The 23,799-nt window shown below is 38.9% G+C and overlaps 1 protein-coding gene across 4 annotated transcripts in view; it reads left to right on the forward strand.

Annotated features, from left to right (window-relative positions):
• Positions 1-23,247, forward strand: part of LOC103053005 (uncharacterized protein F13E9.13, mitochondrial-like) — a 36,156-nt gene extending 12,909 nt beyond the window's left edge. The window contains exons 4-7 of one of the 4 annotated variants that reach the window (XM_088136093.1): positions 4,108-4,258; positions 5,379-5,506; positions 9,338-9,516; positions 23,113-23,247. In XM_088136093.1, coding sequence (XP_087992219.1) covers positions 4,108-4,258; positions 5,379-5,506; positions 9,338-9,516; positions 23,113-23,172 — 518 coding nt within the window. In that variant the 3' untranslated portion in view covers positions 23,173-23,247. The other 3 variants (XM_025172601.2, XM_025172599.2, XM_088136094.1) reach the window with 3 other exon arrangements.
• The last annotated feature ends 552 nt before the right edge of the window (positions 23,248-23,799 follow it).

Genomic DNA, 23,799 nt, shown 5'->3' on the forward strand with positions numbered 1-23,799 from the left:
ATGAAATCCTCTTAAGAAGAAATTAAATTAACCTGAACTTAATGAGAGTGTCAGTGTAAGCCAGTGGATAGTGTCCATCTTGCATCTGGGTTCGTATCTGGGTTCCCCTGTGCAGTGAGTTGGACTTTGGTACCGGTAGACTTTTCAGTCTTTGTGCCTTTGTAAAAGGGGAACAATAAATTACTAACCTTTTTCACAGGGTTATTGTAGGGCTGATGGAAGTATGTAATGTTTAGCACTTTGGAAAATGTGCATTTGAATGAACCATGCCAGTAAGAAATCTTTGTAGAACCAATAATTAGACTTCAATTTGCTTTTAGTATATTTCAAACAAAAAGGATGACTGCATATTTTAACAAAGTCTACTTTCTTTATGGCTGGAGCATTAATAATAAAAAATTCTGCCCACAGAGCCTTGGCTATGCTTGGCTGGAATACTGATTTAAAATTTAAGCATTTCATTTGTATGGTATATGGTTTATGTATAAAAGATGATTAATATTGAGAACATATATTACTTTTATACAATCTTTTTAATGTATCTTGATGTTGACTATGACAGATGAATTGTCTATTATACCTAACATCTGTTCTCTAGCTTTGGCACTACTTTTCATATTACATTTTATTTTCAAAAACGATAATGCCATTTTTCCCCTTTCAGTGTTGCAGATGAATGCGTTGGTTTACTTAAACAATTAGGCTCTTCAGTCAATAAGCAGAATTGATTAGACAGCAGATATGTCTTCATATTAAAGTGCACTTTATAACTTGTTTTCTTTTCTCTAATATTCTTTCTATAATTTTTAAAAAGACTTTGAATATGAATGTTCTTTTTTAACCTTGGAATGGCTCTTGATATTCATTTACTTTGAATTAAGGTGACTTCTGGATTTTTTTTTCAACATTAGTGCAATTCTAATAGCTTTGAATTATATAAAGATTGCTAAAACTTAAATTGCCATTGGATTATTGATTTTATGCATGTGTAATTAAGAATAAATCCAGCAGAATCCAGAGATGAGGAACTTCAACACCACCTCTGTTTCCGACAACTAGCCACTTGCAAACATTTGTAGAAACCATGAATAAGAAGCAAGTATGTGTCTGGGTTTACACAGCATGCTAAAGCATGGTTTGTTTAATCAAGGTTTATTGAATAAATCATACTTGACTTGGTTATTGCAATACACAATCATACTAGGTGAAAGTGCTAAGCCAAAATCAAATGTATCATATAATCACTTACTAAGTGCCATGAACACATCTGATTGATTAATTGCTGTGACAGATCTCCATGGGTCCATCGGTAAGCTTTGTCTTATTCCCTACAAAAAGGCCCTTCTTTAATTTGGAACAATATGAGCCAAACTTTTCCTACATAAATCGGAATAATTTTTTCCAGAAATTGTAGCTTTTGGGGGAGTGAGGATCTTTCAATATTTCTAATTCCAGGATCAACATTCATTGAAAATCTGTAAGATTTTCCTTTTCGGTTTTCCCCATTTGCATTGTTTTTCCTGTTTCTTGGATGCAACTCCCACCATCTATTTTTTTCTCTTAAAACAAGCAACCAATATGGTACTCTTCTGCTGTGATACAATCCAACCAAGGGATTACATTTTGTAGGCACACACAGCATGAAGGAAGGAAAGACTCATCAGTTGATGACCTGTTGTTCTACTCTTTGAGCATATTACGAAGTCTAGCCTTGTTCAGCTATGCGTGTCTGATATACTGTATGTATATATATGGAAATAGATATCAACTTGACTCATGGGAGAATTCATCTGACTTCCCAGAATATCAGCTCAAATTGAATCTTGAACCTTGACTGCATTTTTCCCATTTTTAAAGAGGACAATCTTTTATAAATAGATCTCTACTGAACTGTAGATTCGTTTTTTTGAAGATGCTGCCATTATAAAGCCTCTTGCACAGTATGGGTAACTACCCCATAAAGCCCTACTCATGACTTGTACTTAAGCTTGATGTAACCTTGTCACCATAGTAACGGGCTGAAAAAAAATCCAGCTTTCTCATATGGATGTGAATGCCACATATGTTGCTGGATGTTTTCAACACGTTGGACCTAACTGATTATATGTAATCTTAAGTACCACCTAACATCTGGCCATTGCTGAAGGCTAACCTATTTCACACACAGCAGCCTCTCCATGCCCTTCAAACATAGCATTATCTGTTCTTCGGCCTCTTTAAGTGCCCCCGGTTTGTACAAAACTTCTTTCCTTTTGAACTGCTTCCTTCACAGGTTGCTGAACATGATGCTAGGCAGGAAAGTCCATTGAGTTTTGCTTCCTTTTTAAAATATTTGGTATAATGGGGCAAGGCTGGGGTAGAAGAAATGGAAGGAATTAAGAGCCTAGTGCTACTTCAGTGAAATAGGAATGAAGAAATAAAGAATCTCATAGGGATGGAGAGCTTTTTTAAAATTACTGTATTAGCAAGCATTTCGAAGGACTGCTGTTAGAGATTCCTGCAATCTTTTCTGTTGATTTGAGGGATTTCTATCTAGCAGAATATATATATTTTTTAATGACAAGAGTAATGTATTTCACTGGCATGTCTGGAAATGTGTTTCTTCTTGATTTTTCCTTGTTTCTGAGCGGGAACACACAGCCGAGTTTCTCCAGTGTCTGAAATGGTTTGCCAAGCTTTGTTCACAACTGTTTCATTATTAACAGGTGTACCATGTGTTTTTCAGCAGTGCATAATTTCCTGTGCAGAGTTCCTGATTTAATTAACCACATCTGTTTGAGGCTGCATAGGTGATGTGTATTACTGAGTGGCAGAATATTTGTGGCATCGATAAAGATACAAATATAGATGCATTCCACACTGCAGCTATTATTTTTACTATCTTCTTGATAATGTTCAAAAGCACTCAGGCCATATTGCTAGAACCATGTTCGATTCCTCCTCCCCCTCCTCTCTGCAACACTGCTGTTTCTTTCGCATCTGATTTAGTGATAGAAAAATTAGACCACAGTACATTAAAGTCAAAAGCGAATACTTTAGGGGGTTGTATCCTGTCCTTATGCTCTGCAGCTGGTTATCTAGTCTATATAGTTACTGCATTGTGATAATCATTACAGTCATGGGTTTCATTTCATGTAGTTTAGGACTACTGTTTCATTGCAGAGCCAGCTTGGTGTGGTGGTTAAGGCACCAGGCTACAGACCGGGAGACCATGAGTTCTAGTCCCGCGTTAGGTACAAAGCCAGCAGGGTGACCTTGGGCCAGTCCCTCTCTCTCAGCCCCAGGAAGAAGACGACAAAGGCAAACCACTTCTGAAAATCTTGCCAAGAGAACAGCAGGGACTTGTCCAGTCAGTTGCCAGGAGTCCAGAGTGGCTCAAAGGCACAATAAACAAACAAACAAACAAACAAATTGAAGAACTTATAGTTTCCAACAATCAAATGAGACTGCTGGGCCTATAGTAAACCAAAGTCTCCCTTTCTTTGAAGCATTTCTTTGTAACCTTACAGTGTAATGTGTTGTGCTGAAGAACAACTTTTTAACAAAATGAAACAGCGAGCTGTTGTTCATACGGGTTGCTGAAAGAGGAGACTCTTGCTTGTTAAAGTGGGTGAGCCCAGATACATTCCTGAATAATTCTCTATGCTGAAAAATCTGCTTGCACTGCAAAATTTCCTGTTTGTTTCCTTGTCAACTCTTGAGTTTCTACCCTAGAAACATAGCCTGGTCCCATTTATATTGCAGAATTGTGGGGTTACGACATGTATTCTTAAAATAATCTTACATGGTAAGAGAGGACATGATGTTTGTTGAAGGACATGCAGAAAAAAAGAGAAAAAGATTGGATTGAGATTTTATTCCTGCAAAGTCTTTATCTGTGTTTAGCTTGCTAATACACCATTGGTCTTTCATAATGTAGCCTATTTTGTCTTGGGGCTCATCTGGAAAACATAATTAAACATAACTGAGGACGAAGCAGAATCCATTAGCTTTTATCACAGCACTGACTGACTGACTGACTGACTCTTTCTTTCTTTCTTTCTTTCTTTCTTTCTTTCTTTCTTTCTTTCTTTCTTTCTTTCTTTCTTTCTTTCTTTCTATTTCTAGGTGCAGATTTTGTTCGAGTTGAAGGCTTCGTTTTCTCTCATGTGGCTGATGAAGGGATTCTGAATGCTTGCGCTGGGAACTTGCTAAGATACCGGAAGCAAATCGGAGCTGAACACATCCAAGTTTTTGCTGATATTAAAAAGAAGCACAGGTAAATAGGATCCATTCTGAAAAAAAATATGCCCAATACTGCATTCTGACTATTGTGGTTTTAATTTCTAAAGTCTTTTACATTTTCATTTTTATTATTTTATCACCTCTGTTATGGACAGTAACCTACTATCATAGTGAGCAGAGTATAAATAATTCAATAAATGAATGAATATTTGGCCACAGGAGCCACTCAAGAAGTTCACCTCAGTAGTAATTATTAGTTTCTTGTTTCCATGGATGCCGCTCACAAGTGACAAACGTCCATATTTACCAAGTGAATCTTCATGCAGGATATAGTGGCCAAGGACATTGATTAAAGAAACTCTGGAAGAGTTTGAAACAGCGAGGAATGCCCTGTGCATTCATATATGTGGATACAAGAACAAAAAGGTCCTTGTTTTCGGATTACATCGTTTTCACAGTGTGGTAAATTGAATGAACAGCTACTACAAATACAGTGATGGGGGTCACTGTTACAGTATTTAAGCTACAGCATGATTTATTCATTTTTGGCTTTGAGTATTATATGAACCGGTCATGATAACACTATATACTATAGTTTATGTGTAGAGCAATGTGTGAATTGAGCCAGTTAAACCATTGCTTTGTGCAATGTATGAATCCAGCCATCATCATCACCATAGTTGTCATCATCATTTTATCCCGCCATAGATGGATGGATGGATGGATGGATGGATGGATGGATGGATGGATGGATGGATGGATGGATGGATGGATAGACAGACAGACAGACAGACAGACAGACAGATAGATAATTTAACTCAAGGCAACACGCGCACAATACTCCTGCCTTCTATTTTCCCCACAACAACCCTGTGAGGTGGGTTGGGCTGAGATAGAGGGACTGTTCCAAAGTCACCCACCCGGCTTTCATGCCTCAAGTGGGACTAACAGTCCCCTGGTTTCTAGGCCAGCACCTTCGCCACTACACCAAACTAGCTGTCTATGTTTTGGCAATGGCTAATCAGCAAATGCCACTGCACTATTCCCTGATTTATCAAGTCAAGGAAATTATAAGGGAATTGGTAGAAAAAGAAGCCTAATGAGTAAAGTGGCTACTGATTACTTTATAAACGCTGTATCCTTCTTCTCCCCAGTGCTCACACATTGACAGCTGATGTCACGGTGGCAGAAACTGCTAAGGCTGCTGAATTCTTTCTTGCTGATGGGGTTGTGTTGACTGGAACTGCAACTGGATCAGAGGCAGATCCCAAAGAACTAGAAGGTAAGAACTATAAAGGCCACATAGGAGGAATTCCATTGGTTTGTTGGTTATTTATGTATGCAAATATTTATATACCACCTGCTTCAAAACATTCTGTTCTAGTAGAGTTATTAGCTTGCATCATCTCTGGAAAACTTAACTTTTCAAAATCCAGTTGTTCCTTCTCTTCAGATCTGTTGAGATCTAGCTAGCTATGTAGCTATCTCCACTCAAAAAGAAAATAGCTCCAAATATCCAAATATAAAAAATGATGGGTTGCTTGAGTATTGCTTCAGTTCTTCCACTGTGTGATTTGGCTTGGATCCATTTTAATCTCATAGAATTGTAGAAAAGACCACTAGAATCACCAGGTCCAACCTTCTGCAATGTGCAGGAAAACTAAATAAACCATCTATGACAGGTACTCATCTAGGATCTTCTTAAAAACCTCAGAAATGGAGAATCCACAATCTCCATAGGTAGACTGTTCCACTGCTGGACAAATCTTATTACCACGAAGCTTTTCCTTTTATTTAAATGAAATTTTGGTAGCTGTAACTTATAATTGTTATTTTTGGTCCTGGTTTCTGTGACATGGAAAATAGTTCTTGACCACATTCGCTATAGCAGGGTTCCTCAACCTTGGCCACTTGAAGATGTGTGGACTTCAACTCCTAGAATTCCCCAGCCAGAATTCTGGGAGTTGAAATCCACATATCTTCAAGTGGTCAACGTTGAGGAACACTGCCCTATAGGTTGCCTTGAAGTAGCTCATTTAAAAGCAGATATTATTAGCACTTTTTCTGGCTGTTAGGTTTTATATGAAATGCTTAAACTTAATTTTAAGTGTTTTACTATATAATAGGGTGTATACTGTGTATTTCTCATTTCTCTTAATTAAAGAAAGGGGGAAAATAGAAATGCTTAATTACTGATAGCTGTAAGGCATTAATAACAGCATAATTCATAATTTTTTCAAAACCTTTTTTTAAAAGGTTATGTCTAATGAAAAAAAACATTAAAGGTGGAAAATAGTATATATAGCCTGGAAACGGATGCTCCATTAAGAAAAACAACATCTTCAGAAATGGGGCACCAGCAATAACTTCTAAACACCAATGGGATTATGATTTTGCAGGTTGATTAAGCTATTTTAAGGTTTGTATGTCCTAGAATGAAGTAGTTAAATAAGTACCTGAAATTTGCGCTGGTGGTTTTTGTTTTTTATTTTACCTATGATTGAATTTATACTCTGCTTTTTTATATATAATTTTTATTGAAAGTTTTAACAACAGGAAGAAGAACGAATACAAACTAAAATAGAATGAAAAAGAAGAAAGAGAAAGGGAGAAGCAAGAAAAAGCTAAAAGTACAGAAAGAACAAAGAACAAAATTAGAAATAAGAAAAAAAGATATAAAGAAAGATATAAGGAAGTGGCTTCTGATCTTCTTCATAGCAGCTATAAGTACAATTATATTTTAACCTCTCTCTCTAAAGTTACATCATGACTCTCTTCTTTCTGTAATCAATTCTGTCTGATCATCAAAACCATAAATCATAAGTTCGTATTTTTCTTTTTTATGCAAAAAGTCCACAAGGGGTTTCCAGTCACCAATAAATGTAGATATTGTCTTTTCTCTAATCAAACAAGTCAATTTAGCCATTTCAGCAAGTTCTGTCATCTTCACCAACCATTCCTCTGTTATAGGTATTGACAAATCTTTCCATTTTTGTGCGTGCAATAATCTTGCTGCAGTTATCATATATAAAAACAGTGTTCCGTGGCTGTTTTCTAACTATTTGTACTCTGCTTCTTTGTTTGTAAGGCAGCTTACAGTGGTTAAAAAGACAGAGGGTAAAGCATAGGATCCTGCTATACTTTCATAGAATAGGCATTTGTAGCCTGTTGTTCAGTCATTAAGTCATGTCTGACTCTTCGTGACCCCATGAACCATATCGTGCCAGGCCTTCCTGTCCTTCACTGCCTCCCTGAGTTTGCTCAGTTTCATGCTCATTGCTTCAGTGATGCTATCTAACCATCTCATCCTCTGCCGTCCCCTTGTCCTTCTGCCTTCCATCTTTCCCAGCATCAGGGTCTTTTCCAAAGAGCCCTCTCTTCCCATTAGGTGACCAAAGTATCTGAGCTTGGGCTTCATTATCAATCCTTCCAATGAGCATTCAGGGTTGATTTCCTTTAAGATTGACTGGTCCAGGGGACTCTTAAGAGTCTTCTCCAGCACCACAGTTCAAAGGCATCAATTCTTTGGCGCTCAGCCTCCTTTATGGTCCAGCTCTCACAGCCATACATTACTAGTGGAAAAACCATAGCTTTGATTATGCGGATCTTTGTCGACAAGGTGATGTCTCTGCTTTTTAATATGCTTTCTAGGTTTGCCATAGCTTTCCTCCCAAGGAGCAAGCGTATTTAATTTCATGGCTGGAGTCTCCGTCTGCAGTGATCTTGGAGCCCAAATAAATGAAGTCTGTTACTGCTTCCATTTCTACCCCTTCTATTTGCCAGGAATTAATGGGTCCAGATGCGATGATCTTCGTTTTTTTAATGTTGAGTTTCAGGCCAGCTTTTGCACTCTCCTCTTTCACACTCATCAAGAAGCTCTTTAGTTCTTCTTCACTTTCTGCCATTAGGGTGGAATTGCCTGATTTATCCTTAATTTCTTATTTGTTGAGGGGTGAGAGTCCACCTCTCAGCTTTTCAAACTTTTGGAGGTCTACAAGAGGTTCTCCATTGATGTGATACCTCTAAAATGAGCTGAGATGAACACTGTTAGCTCAGTTTAAGAGGGTGGTGTAATGGGAGCAGGAGGTATAGACTCCAGGTAACAACCTTCTAACATTCTTATCTTTAAACCCCTCCAACCTCGGGGGAAAAAATCCAAATTTGGCTCATCTATGCCAGTTTTGGCTCAAGACAATGGGGTTCTGGATCCAATGACAACCTGTGGGTCACAGGTTTCCAACTTCTGATTTAGACCATCAAGTCCAATTCCCTGTTCATTGTGTTTGTTTTATTTTTCTTTTGAAGCACTAAAAAATGGGATAACAGAAATATAAGGAAAATGCCTGTTTGGGGAGATATACACGCGTGCACACACACACAGAGAGTAAATGTGCCTGAGGACATTCAGTGTTTCTTCAGTGACAAGAATGGTTCCACAAGTAACCATAATAAAAGAAACCCTAAACACTGCAATTCTGCATGATGAAAATAGATCAGAGAAGGCTTAGTGTGTTGCGTTTGTTTGTTTTTTTAAATGTTCCTGTAATAGTTCTATGAGAGCAAATTGATCCTGTCTCTGCCTTTGGAATTCCTGCTGCTGCTTAAGTGTAGACCCATTTGAATCCTTTCATCCTATTACAAAATGCATCGAGCAGCTTACACCAATTGGTGTTTTGATCTTAGTGCTTGTCTCTTTGAGAGCTGTGCTGAAAAAGGGAGGAGGGTGAGATTATATTATCTCATTTCCAGCATGGTTAATGCTTTTTTGGCACTAGTCATAGGGCATGGGAGTCAAAGAGCCCATGCTCTTCTTGGTGGTTTGGCTGGAATGAGTAAAACGTTAATGCAATAATTTAAAGAGTACAGTCTTTTCCATTGCAGTTTAAAGGCAGCCTTGGCTATGGTTTGCTGCTACTGAATATTTGTCATCAGCAAGAAGAATGCAAAGGACATAGAACAGGATCAGCTTGAGATCAGGGAAATACTAGAGCCATTCCTTGGAGTGGGGAGAGGATGGTGGAAAAGGGAGCTGGTGCAACATGTAGAGCCATTGTGACCTCAGCTTGTCTTCCTTACAAGTTTTATTATGAGTTTCCTTATTTGCTTTCTCTAGAAGTCAGATCTGCTGTGAAGATTCCAGTGCTGGTTGGGTCTGGTGTCACTCTGGATAATGTGAAGGACTACTTAGGTGCAAATGCCTTGATCATTGGTTCATATTTCAAGAAAGAAGGCTATTGGGCAAATAGCATTGATCTTGATCGTGTGAAGAGGTTTATGGATTATATCAGCAAAGTAAGAGTCTAAATTTATTCACTTTTACTATGAGTTTACATTCAAATGTCTCATACATTTGAGACATGTCTTATGTCTCAAATGTATGAGACATTTGAATATAAACTCATTACATTCAGATGTCTCATACATGTCTTATCTAGCTGTTTTCCAAGTGTTTCATACTTAAGACAAGAGGGTTTTTTTTTCTGAATTCAAAATTAAAGGCACACTCTACACTCAAATACATCTTTTCTTATTCTCCCTATACTGGATGAAACACTAGAGGAAGAATGTACAGGAAGAATATACAGGGAGAATGGTCTTTAAAATATTATAAAAGTACATCACATAGAAAGCTAATAAAATGGCAGTGTTCATGTTACAGTAAATCCTCAGACTTACAGACCAGTTTGAGGGAAAAGATGTTTAGATAATTTTTATATAAAATTATGTATGTAAATTTTAAATAATTCATGAAAGATTTACATGATGTACATAAAATGTACAAATATTGTTCAGACTGATTTGCCAAAAAAAAAGACAAAAAACACAAAACAGGGTTTGGTGAAGCAGACTGAATTCAGATTTTGTCTGTTACATCTGAAGTTTGCTGAATAGGGGTCTGTAAAATCAAAGTTTTACTGTATTTTAAAATAAGTTGGGAATCTGCTGGTAAACTGCCAAATGATTCATGATCAGACAGATTACTGGAATGTCCTTGGCAGAGTTATAGTTATTACTAGAGACAAGTCAAGGAGGGAGCATTTGTCCATGCAGTCACCAGGAGTTGAACCTGAATCGGTGACTTCTAACTAACTCCTGACTTGCAGCCTTCAACAACATCATCAACAAAAAGGCTTCAATTAATCTATTTTCTCTCCTAATTAAAGCACCGGAAGCCCTGATCTGGAGTACGTCTCCTGAGATTTATTCCAGTCTATACTGATTATCTCAGTGGTGGTGGCTTTTAGCTGAACAGATGAACCACCTTCAGGATCTTATGAAGATCCCTCATAATGTCAAGGTTTTATCTGTGATGACTGTTTTAGACATTCAGTTCAAGTGATGAATATCTGTTGCCCATCTCATCAACTCATCTAAACATTTTCCTCTGTTCTGAAGAATGGTCATTAAGTAATACGGATGTATTCATTATGTCCTATTGACAGAGCATGGTCAAGGTTACTTTCTCTTAATCTGTAACTGACTGGGAATTATGGAGTTAGTGATCCATCTCTGGAAGACAGTACTATGACACAATGGCTGCCTTCATATATTGTACTAAGCCGAAACAAAACAAGCCACAACACAAACACTGTGATATGTAAACCATGGGTACACATTTGGCCCCCTGTGTCTATTAAACCATTGTAAAGCACCCTCCTAAAATGGTTTTTAGAGGGGAAAAGACATACTCAAAGCATTTGAATACTGCAGCAAAACTAGTTGACAAATAAGCAACAAACCTGTAAAAACATCCATCTTTGGGAAACACAGTGTTTAGAGCATGCATCATAAGACGTTGCAACATCTCTGTTCAATTACAGAAGCTTTACTTATTGGCCCAGGCTCCTCAGAAAGGCCCATAATTTGGCCATAAATTATGAGACACAAAAAGTATCTGGGATTTAGTGGGTTAGCATCACAGTAAATCTGATTTTAAAATCCAGAGGGAAAGATTGATTGCCTTCTTTTTATCCTGCTCACTGCTGCAAGTTTGTGCAGTAACTTTAAGCATCTGCTTGCCTGTTGCAAGCAGATGCTGTACATAGGATCTGACCTTTTTGTTTGGAAGGTTGCTTGAATGGGTAATGTTGAAATATTAAGTTATTAAAAAAGACTCATCTCCTTGGGAGTAAAGAATACTCCATTCTACACAATGCAAGTTCTTCAAAGTACCATGAGAAGCATGAATAACTTTGTAGAAGAACAAAGGAAGGAGCCTTAATAGGGGGAAACTCTGGAAGTAAATAACAGCTGTTCAAGGAGACATGTTTTAAATATGTATTAATTCATTTGAAGTGCATTGCTTCAGTATATAAAGAGATTATCATGTGTTGATTTCCATTAAACACTGTGGCACTTGCCAGGCTTGTTATGGTGTCCCAGGCTATCACAGTAGACTACAGCAACAGCGTGTTCATGGGTGTGATTGCTTTCACTTTGACCTTTTAAAAATGTCAGATAACTCCTTCTGGACTGATATGATCTGCCCTTCTTCTCACGTTTGAGCCTTGCATGTCCATGGCAGTTTCTATCAAGTGTAACATGGGTCCAGACAGGAGAAACACCGGGTAGAGGAGATACCACACAGTCCGCTTTGAGTCACGAAAGAGCACTTGCTGCCAAAAAGAGTTATGACTGCAGATTCTGTTCTCTGACCTACTGGTGGTGTTGAGTGAGGTCAGATCAGAAGTGCACTTGATGAATGATCAGGCCAAGAGCCCCAGGGAGTAGGACCAGACTGGAAACTAAATTTGATTCAATTAAAGCTATTTAAATACATAGCTTATGTATTTAACTCTATCTATCTATCTATCTATCTATCTATCTATCTATCTATCTATCTATCTGTCATCACATTTAAGATTCATAGTCCCTGTATTTTTAATATTGGTCAGATGAAAGTTACGCTTTGTTCATACAGACAGCACTACCATTATTTCACTGGTGGCTAGAAGAGAGTCAGAACTGCAGAACTGCACAATTCTACCTAAACCTCTTTGTTCTATTGAATCATCTGAAATCTAGAAGAGCAGAACTTACTTGTAGCTAGAGATGAATCTGTGGGATGACCACCAAGAGTTACAGAAATGGCAGTTCATGTTTTTAATAAGTAAAGGCTGGATCTTTGTCCTTAACATGTTTTTCATTTTATTGTTTTTTTTAAATAACTTTATTAGATTTTTAAGATAAAAGGATAAAAACTAACAAGAAATAATAATTAAGATGGAAAGTAGAGGAGAGAAAAAAGTAAAGAATGAAAAAGAAAACAAAATCAAAAGTGCAGAAACAAAAAATTCAAAAGAAAAACTACTTCTGACTTTCTTTTACAACAGATATAAAAATAAATTTGCTTTAAGGTCTTACTCTAAGTTTACAATGTAACTTTCACTTTTTCTATTGCCTATTATTATTTCTAATCATCAGATCCATATATCATGATTTCATTTTTTTCTGATTCACACAAAAAGTCCAAAAGGGGTTTCCAATCAGCATTAAAATTAATCAGTGTCTTTTCTCTAATCAAAGCTTTCAATTTCGCCATCTCAACCAGCTCCATCAACTTCACCATCCATTCTTCCATTGTAGATAATGTCAAATCTTTCCACCGTTGTGCATATAAAAGTCTCACTGCTATTATCATATATAAAAAATCTTTCTCGTTTTATTGTGAGACCTTAAACAAAGGTAGCTTTGAGATATGGAGTTCTTCACTGTGGGATTCCTTGCCCCTTTCAGGCTTATGTCTTCATATAACACAGCAAATGCTGTCTTGGGCTGCTTTATAAGAGGAGTGTAGACTCAAGATCACAGGAAGTGTTCCACTTCACTTTGCTTTAATCAGACCCCATTTGGAGTACTATGTGCAGCTCTGGGCATCACAATTCAAAAGGGACAAATTGGAGCACGTTCAGAAGAAGGTTGTCAAGATGGTTAAAGGTCTGGAAACCAAAATTAAAGGATCGGAATGTAATTAAACTGTAGAAGAGATGACTGAGGGGAGATATGATAGCTGTGTTCAATATCTGAGAGGTATCACACAGAAGAAGAGATGATACACTCTGTTTTACCCTAGAGGGCAAGACCAGAATCAAGGACTTAAAATTAGAAGAAAGGAGTTCCAGCTGGACATCAGGAGGAACTTCCTGACTGTTCAAGCAGTCAGCCAGTGGAACTGGCTGCCACCTAAGGACCTTCACTAGAGGTCTTCAAACAGATGCTGGAAAGTAACTATCTAGATTCTTAGCAATGGCCATATTGGCTGGGGAATTCAGGGGATTGGAGTCCATACATCACAAAGTTGCCTCAGTTTGGAAACACTGCTCTAGTGAATCCTGCGCTGAACGGGAGTTGGACTAGATGAGCTCTGAGATCATTTCCTACTGTTTGATTCTGTGATATTTTTAGCAGTATTGTCATTTTGACCATGAAGGTTAGACCACTAAGAGACAAAAAAGTCATGTTTGGGATGATGAGTAGGAAAAAAGACCTGTAGGATGCATTTTATCCTTTATACTTGCAGAATCCAGTGGCATGCTGGAATATATGCTATTTTTCTTAAGGCTGAGCTGTATGGATGTTAATTATATATTTCATTAAATTCAGTTTGTATGTCTGCTGACTTGCCATCCAGCTTTAGCAGCTAACCCAGCTAAAAACAACCACAAAATAAATTTTAGAAACCAATGCAATGTGCTTGGGGTCACCTGCGAACCCTCACAGTCACGTTCCCTAGAAAAGGTTCACCCAGCACCCTGGTGAACCACATGAGAAGAACCAGATCTTTAACACCTTTAAAAAGGTATTCAGGATATGCTGTTCTATATAGTATGCACCATGATAGAGAAGGCAGATTTTCTGGGCCCATTAGATGACATTGTTAAATAGAAGGGACCTGGAACCTGCCCTCTTGGTCAGAATTTGTAGGATGAGTGGAAACAACCAGGAAAAAGTGGCCCCACAATCAACCCAGTCTGTGCCATGAATGGCTTTATGGGTGATAACCAGCACCTAGGATTGCACTGCATCCACTGGCAGCTAGTGCAGCTTGTAAAGTATCATGATGCACCCATAACCACTCTCTTCATTGCATTCTGGGCCAGTTGTAGCTTTTGAGTGGTGTTCAAAGGCAGCCCCATGTGGAGTGTGTTGCAGTAATCCAATTGGGAGGCAACCCAAGTATGAGTGTCTGTGAACAGGGCCCTCCAGTCAAGAAGGGGTGCACCTGGTGCATGAGAAGGATCTGTGCAAAGGCCCTCCTGGCCACAGTTGTCCCCTCCCCTTTGAGCAGGAACCGAGAATCTAGAAAGACCCCCAAGTTGTGCACCAGTTCCATCTCTGGGAGAATGCTACCCCATCCATTTGGCACACTGAATCTTCATACGTTTCTGGAAATGGGAAATGTTGGCAAGAGAAACAGCAGGTCTAGTCATGGTTTGCATTTTCGACAGTTTATCAAGGTCATAGAGTACAGATTTCCTTTGGGGAAAATTAGTTCTGAAGTTTACAAAGTACTTGGCTGTAAATATCCATAAAAATGACAATTTGGTCAGCTGTATTTATTTCTAATCAGGTCAAAGGACATTAGCATGTTCAACTGCATAAATCTGTTAGGTACAGTCCAGAAATTCTCATGCCTTCAGACTGCGTGAATTTTTCTTTCCAGTCTTGAAGAACATGGCAAAATATTACTGAAAATAAAGCTTCTGGTTTCTGGGCAGTCTTGTTTCTTCCCTGCCCTTCTTTTTAGCAGCATCTGATCTACATGTTTTATTATCACAAGAAAGATTTCAGCACATGGATTTTTTTTTTTTTACAGTGTATACTTTGAATACATGAGTTCCTTGCTTGGGCTGATGTGGAAAACCAGAGTTTGTCTTGCACAACCTATTCTTACCTGGACCCGCACAAATGAGATACCTGTGAGATGGAATCTATCAGAATGGTATATACAGTCCACCTTCCATTAAGCTCTCAGATCGAGATAGTTGTTACATTATGCCATACCCCATGTACAGGGGAAGGTTGTAGAGACTTCCCCTTGCCACCCCTGAAGCCTTCAGAGAAGGTAGACTGTATACACCACCTTGATTGATTCTATACAGGTAGTCCTCAACTTATGACGATTTGTTCAGTTGACTGAAATTATGAAGGTGCTGAATGAATGGTGATTGTGGGAAGCTGGCAGGAAGTTGCCTCGCCTAATAACCATGGGATTTGGTTAACGACAGCAACCAGGACTGCATGGATTGCCATCGCTAAGCAATGCAGTCCCGCTTTACAACTGCATCGCTTAGTGATGGAAATTCCGGTCTCTGTTCCCATTGTAAGCCGAGGACTACCTCTACATTTCTTCCTGAATACCGTTGAGCACCAGGATTTGGATAGTTCTAAAGCTGTAGTAATGGACTGTATATGGTTATATGGTCCATGAATTCAATTCCAGTTAGTAGGTTTGATCCCCATAGAATAAGAGCTGCAAATGCATACCTGAGGATTCCCAATAAGGATGAAACCAGCCATGTACTGCCTCCTAGTGATCAATGCATCTAAAAATGGAGGGGCAAGAAATGGTGCATCAGTGAAATCGTATTAAGTATAATTGCAAACTTTTGGATTTGGCTTCCCCTTTGAGTCCTCTTCATTTGTACACTGCCCCCACTTACCTTCTATGGACTGTAACTGGGTTAATTTTCCATTTGTGTTCTGCCTAAACTCAGAGTGACATCTCTCCACTTGTCCCAGACTATCCATGACCTCTCAGGTAGGAAACTGAAGGAGAAATGTAGATGGTACTATTATTTGTTTTAAGGCTTAACTGTTGTTAGCATCCCCAGAGTGGTAAAGCTAGCATCCTTCAAGTTCTGGTGCCAGAGGGCTGAAAACGCTTCTGCTAGGTGGTGTGGCTAACCATTTGGAAAGCCTCTCTTATTTTGTGTGGCTTTTATTTTGGGGATGTGACGTATGAAGCAGAAATTCAGAGTTCCAGTTTGCATGACATAGTAAACAAATGTGGGTAGAGCCATCCGGTTTATTAGCTACATCTCATCAAAGGAGCCAGTGAGAGCTCTAAGCATCCGTGAATGCTGCTTGTTGACCAATATACCAGGTTTCTTGTTTCATGCAAATATGGCTAATTTTTCAAGAGGAAAACCGCTATCTTTCCATGTACAATGAATTTCCCCACCCTCTCCTTTGCAATGGAAACCACTTTCAAGCATCAGATTTCTCTTCCTCTTCCTGAAGCATGTCTTCATGGGGTCTTAGATACCTCTACATAACAAGCTTATCCTTCTCCCATCAAAAGCCATTGTACCTAAGGGGATTTTTCTCCTGGCCCCATAGTAAAATTCTGTGAATGAAGCAGGGCAACTGCACAAAGTCATGATTGGAAGTTCCCTTGGATGCTATAAGGACATAGTCAAAATTGTCAGAAATCTTCCTAGAAAAACTACAGTGTAGCAGGTAGTGAGACTGAAGCATGTCCCTGCTCATGAGTGAACTTTGTCACTGCCCAGGATATCCCATGTTGGTTGCTGAAAATGGAGAGGCCGAAAGCTCTTAGCTGGCGCCGAAGGAACGGCCGCAAACTGGGGGAGAACCAATGTATATATCTAACAGGCTTATTCTGTTAACTGGCCTGAAGTTCAACAGGACAGAATGGAACACAGCCCATTTTTTCCAATCCCAGAAGTATAGAAAATGCATTCGCTGGATTAACCAATGAATCACGATTGACTCCCTTCCATAGGCACAATAGGATTCCCCCTTGTCAACATTAACAGGAAAGCAATACCACCCCTCACCTGTTCACGCAGAATAATAATGTGTACTTTCCTTGCCATCTATCTGCTTTGATCTAAAATACAGAACCTGATGGATGCCCTAGGTAAATCAAGCATTTTCTGTCTGCCAAAAGAGGTTTGCAGAAGCTTATTTTGTGCCATTACCATTTTTCGGTTTCTAGCAGTAAATCAAAAAAGTATCCACCCTATTCATCCACTTTAAAAGTAACGCCTTGCCTTCGCATAATTATCCAAACCCTGTGGAGATCTCTGAGCACAGTAAATCTGTTCATTTAAAAGGTTTCACTTTAAGTATAGCACTGCCATAAATTGGGGAATAACAAATTTATTTATTTAATAGGTTTATTCTGTTAACTGGCTTGATAACTGTCAAGACTTCTGCTGTTTCATTTGGCAGGGATCCTGCTAATGTGCCTGATTTATTTCTGTGGTGAATATTTATGTAGGAAGGTTTAACTCCATGTAAGACTGGTGGAAATTGGTATATGGCTATGATTTACTCTCATTATTAGCTTAGGCTACTGAACTTCAGAGGACGTTCAGCATCTCTACTGCAGGATCTCTGAGAAATCTTGTTAAATAGTTTAACCAGTGCAGGAAGAAAAGCTGGGAATATGAAGGATGAAATTGAGTCCATTTAGGGCAGTGTTTTTCAAACTCAGCAACTTTAAGAAGTGTGGACTTCAACTCCCAGAATCCCCCAGCCAGCATGACAAGTTTGAAAAACACTGATGTAGGGCTTGTTCATACTTTTGAAGTGTTGTCTTCTATGTAGAGGTATGCATGGTGGGTGAAGACCAGAAGTATCTTCATTGCTGGAGTAACTTGGAGAAGTAGATGAGGGGCAATGAGTTAATATCCCACTTTTCTTCATCTAGCATGACTTCCTGGTCCTGTGTGTACCTTTTCCTCTTCTTCTCCCACTCCCCCAGAGGCTTCCTCCATATGCCTTGGGAGAAACTGTTCTTAGATTTATGTGTTTTAGATTTTAGATCTGCATTCAGCTGAACCAGAATCCAGGGGCATGAATAGTTCCAGGTGTGTTCCACTTGATACCTCTGCTTTCCAAGTGGCACTGCTTACTGGTTGGCTTGGGGGTACAATTCAAGTTGTTGGTTGTCGCTTCCCAGTCTTGCAGAGAGGGGAGGCTTGAGGCCTGCATACTTATGGAAATGCCTCCTTCTGATTGTGTCTGCCTGTTTGGTAAGATCTGGAAGGGTTAGCATGCTTTTGGTACCATCAGCAAAGCTGTGCCATCTAATGGGACCTTGAAGACATGCCTTCTCTGTAGCCAACCCTCTTTGGAATAACATTCTCCCCACACACCCCCAAGTCGATATTGGTCTCCCCACTGTTCTTTAGGAAAGCAGAGAAGATGTAGCTTTTCCAACAAGCCCTGGATTTGGGACCTCACCAGTATGTATCTATAGTTTGTGTTGTTGTTTCCAAACATGGATGGTTCATCTTTGCTTATTGTGAGCTAAATTTAGCCTATTTAAATTGTTCTTTTATTTTAGTATGTTGCCTGGAGTTGCTTCAGTGATTGAGGTGGCTAATAAATCTATTAAATAAGTAAATAAATAATGCCAGCCTTTATTAAAAGAATTGCCCAGCCAAACAGATGGATTTTATAGGAAATATTTCTTAGGCAAAAACCCTGACGTTACCTATTTAATTGCAAAAGGCTGCTCTTTAGCGATTAGCAAGTGCCACATCAGGGTGAATGCAGTAGGATAAGAAGGACCTAGAACCGGTGTTGACCATGAGAAATTGTTCAGTTGTAAATCATTATTTTGCTGTTCTTTCAATATGTTTGTTTCCTTTGCTCAGTTTCTGGTCTCTGACTATATTGAAGTTCTGTTCTTCTTTTCCTCCTGTCCAGCATGGAAATAGTTAAACCTAAAAGCTACATCATTCTTTATACTACTAGGACATAAACCCTGATCTAGTATCTACAGCTGCAATGGTGTCCTTAAGGTATGGTCCCAGAAATCAAGATGGTGGCCAGAATGGTGCAACAGATCACATTATCCTGACCACCATCTTGACTTTTATGGACCACACCCTGTAGATACCCCTGTTGTTGGATAATTATAGATACGATGAAGAAGAAAAATAGGAGAGAGTCTGCTAAGGAACATTAACTTCGTTTTCCCCTCATCCTAATTTCCTCTTCTTCCTTTCATTCAGTGCCAAAGCTGAAGCAGTGGAGAACTACTAAGACGTATATTAGAAGTAGTTTTTCTTGTCTATCACATTCGTAAGGAACATCTAAAAATGTTTTTGAAGATGATGAACAGGGAAAAATTGATTTGGAAAAATCAGTGTTTATTTAGTTAAAGCATTTTGCCCCACACTTAAAATAGCACAATATTATTTTACGTGGCGGAGAGAGTGTTGCGTTCACAATCTGTTTTTCTTTTCACAGCTCTGTGTGAGGATTCAAGTAGATATGTACCAGTGTGATTATGCTGTTAAAAGCATTTTAGCCAACAAATTATATCAATATAATAATTACTCAGTTGAATTTGCACAGATCTGCATATACTAAAACAATTGCGGGGACAAAACATATTTGTTTAAATATGTATGCGTGCCAGAAGATACCTTAGGCGAGATATTCCTTCCTCCCCTGCATAACATGGAATATCTCCCAAGACAGATAAGCCATGTACAGCTTTTTAAGAATACTTATATTAAAATAGTTTTTCCTGTTCAGTTAATTGGGAGAAGATGTGGGCCACCTTTAAGGTCCCTACATGGCTTAGTTTCTGGATACCTAGGATCCTGATGATCTTGATTATCATCTCTCTCATCAAGAACTACCCAGATACACCGGGCATTCCTGCGAGGAGTTCCTATGGGTCCCTTCCCCATGCAAAATAAGACATTTCATTTTTGCAGCTGCCCCATTCAGTGGAACATCCCCAATCTTCTTGCCTTTTGCAAATTGCTTAAGACCTCGTTCCAGTGAACAGTGCATGGGCTGCCTTTAGATAGTTATTCTATTCTTTGTGTCTGTTCTATTGTGTGTCTCTTCATTTTGGGAAGCACCTTGAGGCCTTTGGAAATGGGTGGTGTATAAAACTGTGTGATAAATACACGCCCATACTTGACTGCATCCAGGGAACACAAGTTGGTTTGGCAAGGGCTCACCACCGTTCAAGAGAAGTGGTTCTACTTAAAATCTAACCATCTCAAACCTCATAAGGGTGGCTAGAAATTGACTGCCATGAATGCGATCTCCCTCTTTCTATCCCACTGTTCAACACAATGTTTAAAAGATGATCTAAGTCATTTATAAAGTGGATTCTATGTAATATTTAGGTAAAGTGATGATGATAGAATCTATCATCTATCCATAAGCTATTTCTCCCTCTCCCCCCCCCCTTTAAATCTTATTTTGAATTCTCAAGGGTGTCAGTTCTAAACCAGACAGGCCCAGCTGGTAGAAACTTACAAGTGGAAAGCTGCATTTTTTAGCAGCTCCAAAGTTATTTTTAGAAAACATCTTTAGTTTCCAATAAATTAAGTTTGAAAGGCAGTGTCTTAACAAAAAATGGGAAAGGATAAATAATGCAGAGCGCAGGAACAGCGAGGTAAAAATAATAGTGTTTCCAGGACCCTGAGAGAGACCTTGTCCCCTATAGCTGTGTTTATTTCACAATTCTTGGGTTTTTTTATCCTTGGCTACAAACCTTTTAGCGTATGTTGTCCATTGTTTCAAAGCTTTGTCCCACAAGTATAAAACGTCCAAACAGTTGGGTTTTTTTAGGAAGAATTAAAGGAAAAGAAGGATTGGGATAATGGCACCCATAATATGCCAAGGCATATAATTGATTAAATCTGTGCAAACAATTGCTCAAGTATAATTTGAAGGGCTGAAAAAGTGTGTCACGGGGCACTATGGCCATGTTCTGTTCTCTCTCTTTTGTACACAGACACAACCTTCTCTCTCTCACTTTTAGACCCTGCTTCAAAAAGCAGGACTGGAATGACATGTATATCCCAGGAAATGAAATAAAATGAATGAAAAAGGAAATTGTCTAAGCAAAAAGTGATGCATTTTAGTTGCCTATTAATAGAAGTTCAAAACATTTTACAGTTGAAATGTTGGCCGAAGAGGATGAAGCACAGTGGCATGTCTGTTCTAACCCAGAAGTAAAAGCAGTGTGGTACTTTACCAGATTGAAGCAGCTCCACCACTTTGCTCCACTCGTTTCTTTGGCACAAAGGGCTTTCTCTCCCTTCATAGAAGCCCCTCAGGGGAGATCAGCTGTCCTTGACACTTTCCAAGTGTCTCCTTTGACACTTCACTTTGAGCACTAGAGCAGATTGTGTTCCCTGTGATGCTCAGCCAAGGTATCTTATGCACACTCTGTGTAGGTGTACTAACTGTAGCTTAATTCTCTGTGATATTTCTGGGTTTGAGTTAACATCACACTGAAGTCAGATATGATTTGGAGGGAGGGGTGCCTTTAACTCAATCTTGACTCCTGATAACTGCCTGGACAAGTCCCTGAAGTTTTGTTGAAGATTTCAGAAGTGCTTTGCCCTTGCCTCCTTCCTAAGGATGAGGGAGAATGACTAGCCCAAGGTCACCCAGCTGGCTTTTGTGCCTAAAGTGGGAATAGAATTCACGGTCTCTTGATCTGTAGCTTGGTACCTTAACCACTACACCAAACTGGCTCTGTTTGAAGGGCTGTGTTGCAGAAGAAGGAGTGGACTTATGCTCCATTTCCCCAGAATGCAGAAGCAGAACCAATGAGGTAAAACTATAAAGAAGGAGGTTCCAAGTAGCTTCAGGAGAACTTTTACTATATGAACTGATACCAATGGAACAGACTGCCAAATTGAGTGATGAGTTCTCCTCCACTAGAGATCTTCAAGTAGAGACTGGATGGTCATCTATCAGAGTTGGTCTAGTAGAACCTGCATTGAGCAGAAGAATGGGAGGGGATGGAATGGGAGAACAGAACAGAACAATAATTCTAAGGTCTCTTCCAACCTATGAGTCCATAAGTAGACGATCCCATGATTCCATTTTTATACCTAGGGGATACCTATAGACTGAAATCATAAAACCAGACGTATTTATCCTTCAGTGAAAACCAAGCCTCCAGATGTTTGCTGCTATTTCAGAAGCCACACTTCATCTACCAAGTGTGAATAATAATGTTTCCTTATCTACACTGTAATCCAGTCCTACATATATAAGGCAATTCTAAAGATTACTGCACAGTTTAGTGTGCCAGTCTACATAAAATCAGCATTATTTTATTTTGTAAGCGTTCATGACAGAATGTGAAGTAATGTATTATAGTAGTGAACTGTTTTGGATTCTGGTTGGGAAGATCCAGGTTCAGTTCCCTCCTTGACTATGAAGCTCACTGAATGGGCCAATCACTCTCTGAAAGCCCACGCTACTTCACAGGGTTGTTGTTGTGGGATAAAATTAGGGTGAGACCTCTATACACACCACTTTGAGTTCTCATTGGAAAGGTGGAATTAAATGATATAATGATATAAATGACATAATGTTATGGAGATTTGAACATGCTGTATTTTAAAAAAACCCCAAACAATATAGTACAGGCTGATGAACACAATTGTGTTCCGCTCATTGTTTCTCATCAATATGCATCACTTCAAACATAGATGCATGTTCAGTTGGAGATGTTTTGACTGAATTTAAAATACAGAATAGCCTAGCTAAGATGGCTCATTAAGAACGCTGTTGCTTTGTAAGATTTTGTGAACTACAGCACACTCTAGTGATATCAAGAAATTACAAAATAAAACCAAACATGGCAAGTTTTTCTCAACAATGGACATGTTAAAATTATTATGAGCTTGGGTTGTGTAAATGAAATCTGTTAACACAATGACTCTGTTTTTTTAAAATATTGGATACACTTTGGCAGGTAAAACAACTGCGTGTATCCCACCTGCAACTTTCCATCAGAAGAGGATCCAAGGCACTTGTTCTAACCCCAACTTGAACATGGCTTCAAAGCAGACCATAAAGGTCATGGAATATTGACAATTACTTAAATGTTAAAAGTCTGTAATGTTTTTATTTTAGAATAGAATACAAAAGATGATGAAGCACAAGTCTGCTTGGAAGATGCAAAACAGAAGTTGATGAATCTTACGAGTCTGCTTGCAATTTTGTGCAATGCCTGTAGGCTCTAGAAGCTGATTCAAGAAACATTCCTAGGCTTTACTTACATATAGACTCAGGGCAGAAAGAAAACATTACAATGGAGTTGGGGTCAGGATGAAAATGGGCAGCATGCTTGAGGCACTGCCCAACAGGTCTGGCTAAATAAGCTTGCTTTATGTTGAGTCCAGTGACCTTGGTCCAGATGTGATACATTGATTCCGTCTGATATTATTAAAACATATGGCTGAAATAATCTCACAGCATCACGGATTATTTTGGCTATTTCTTTTCAACATTCTCTATCTCCATGGTATCCTTACTCTTTTTAAAAACCCTAATGTGGGTTTCACATACTTTTCATGCACAAATTTCCAGGTTTATTCTCAGTAGCCCTAGTTAAAAGATATCTAGTCTCAAGGCTGGGAAAACCAGCATTTGAAGGATTAGGACAATCTTTGAAGCACTGAGCAGGATCAGCATTCAAATGGACTCTGGTTTCTATAAATGAAAGTGGAACTGGTTGGGTTTGCGCTGCACACTAAGCCTTAAACCATACAAACCATAATGGCTTAGTGTCTAACAATGGCATGAATTTACCTTGGAAAG

This window comes from Python bivittatus, unplaced genomic scaffold, assembly GCF_059951505.1.
Source record: "Python bivittatus isolate LINGU-HERP-01145 unplaced genomic scaffold, Pbiv_v1 ctg000190_np1212, whole genome shotgun sequence".
Taxonomy (NCBI): Eukaryota; Metazoa; Chordata; class Lepidosauria; order Squamata; family Pythonidae; genus Python; species Python bivittatus.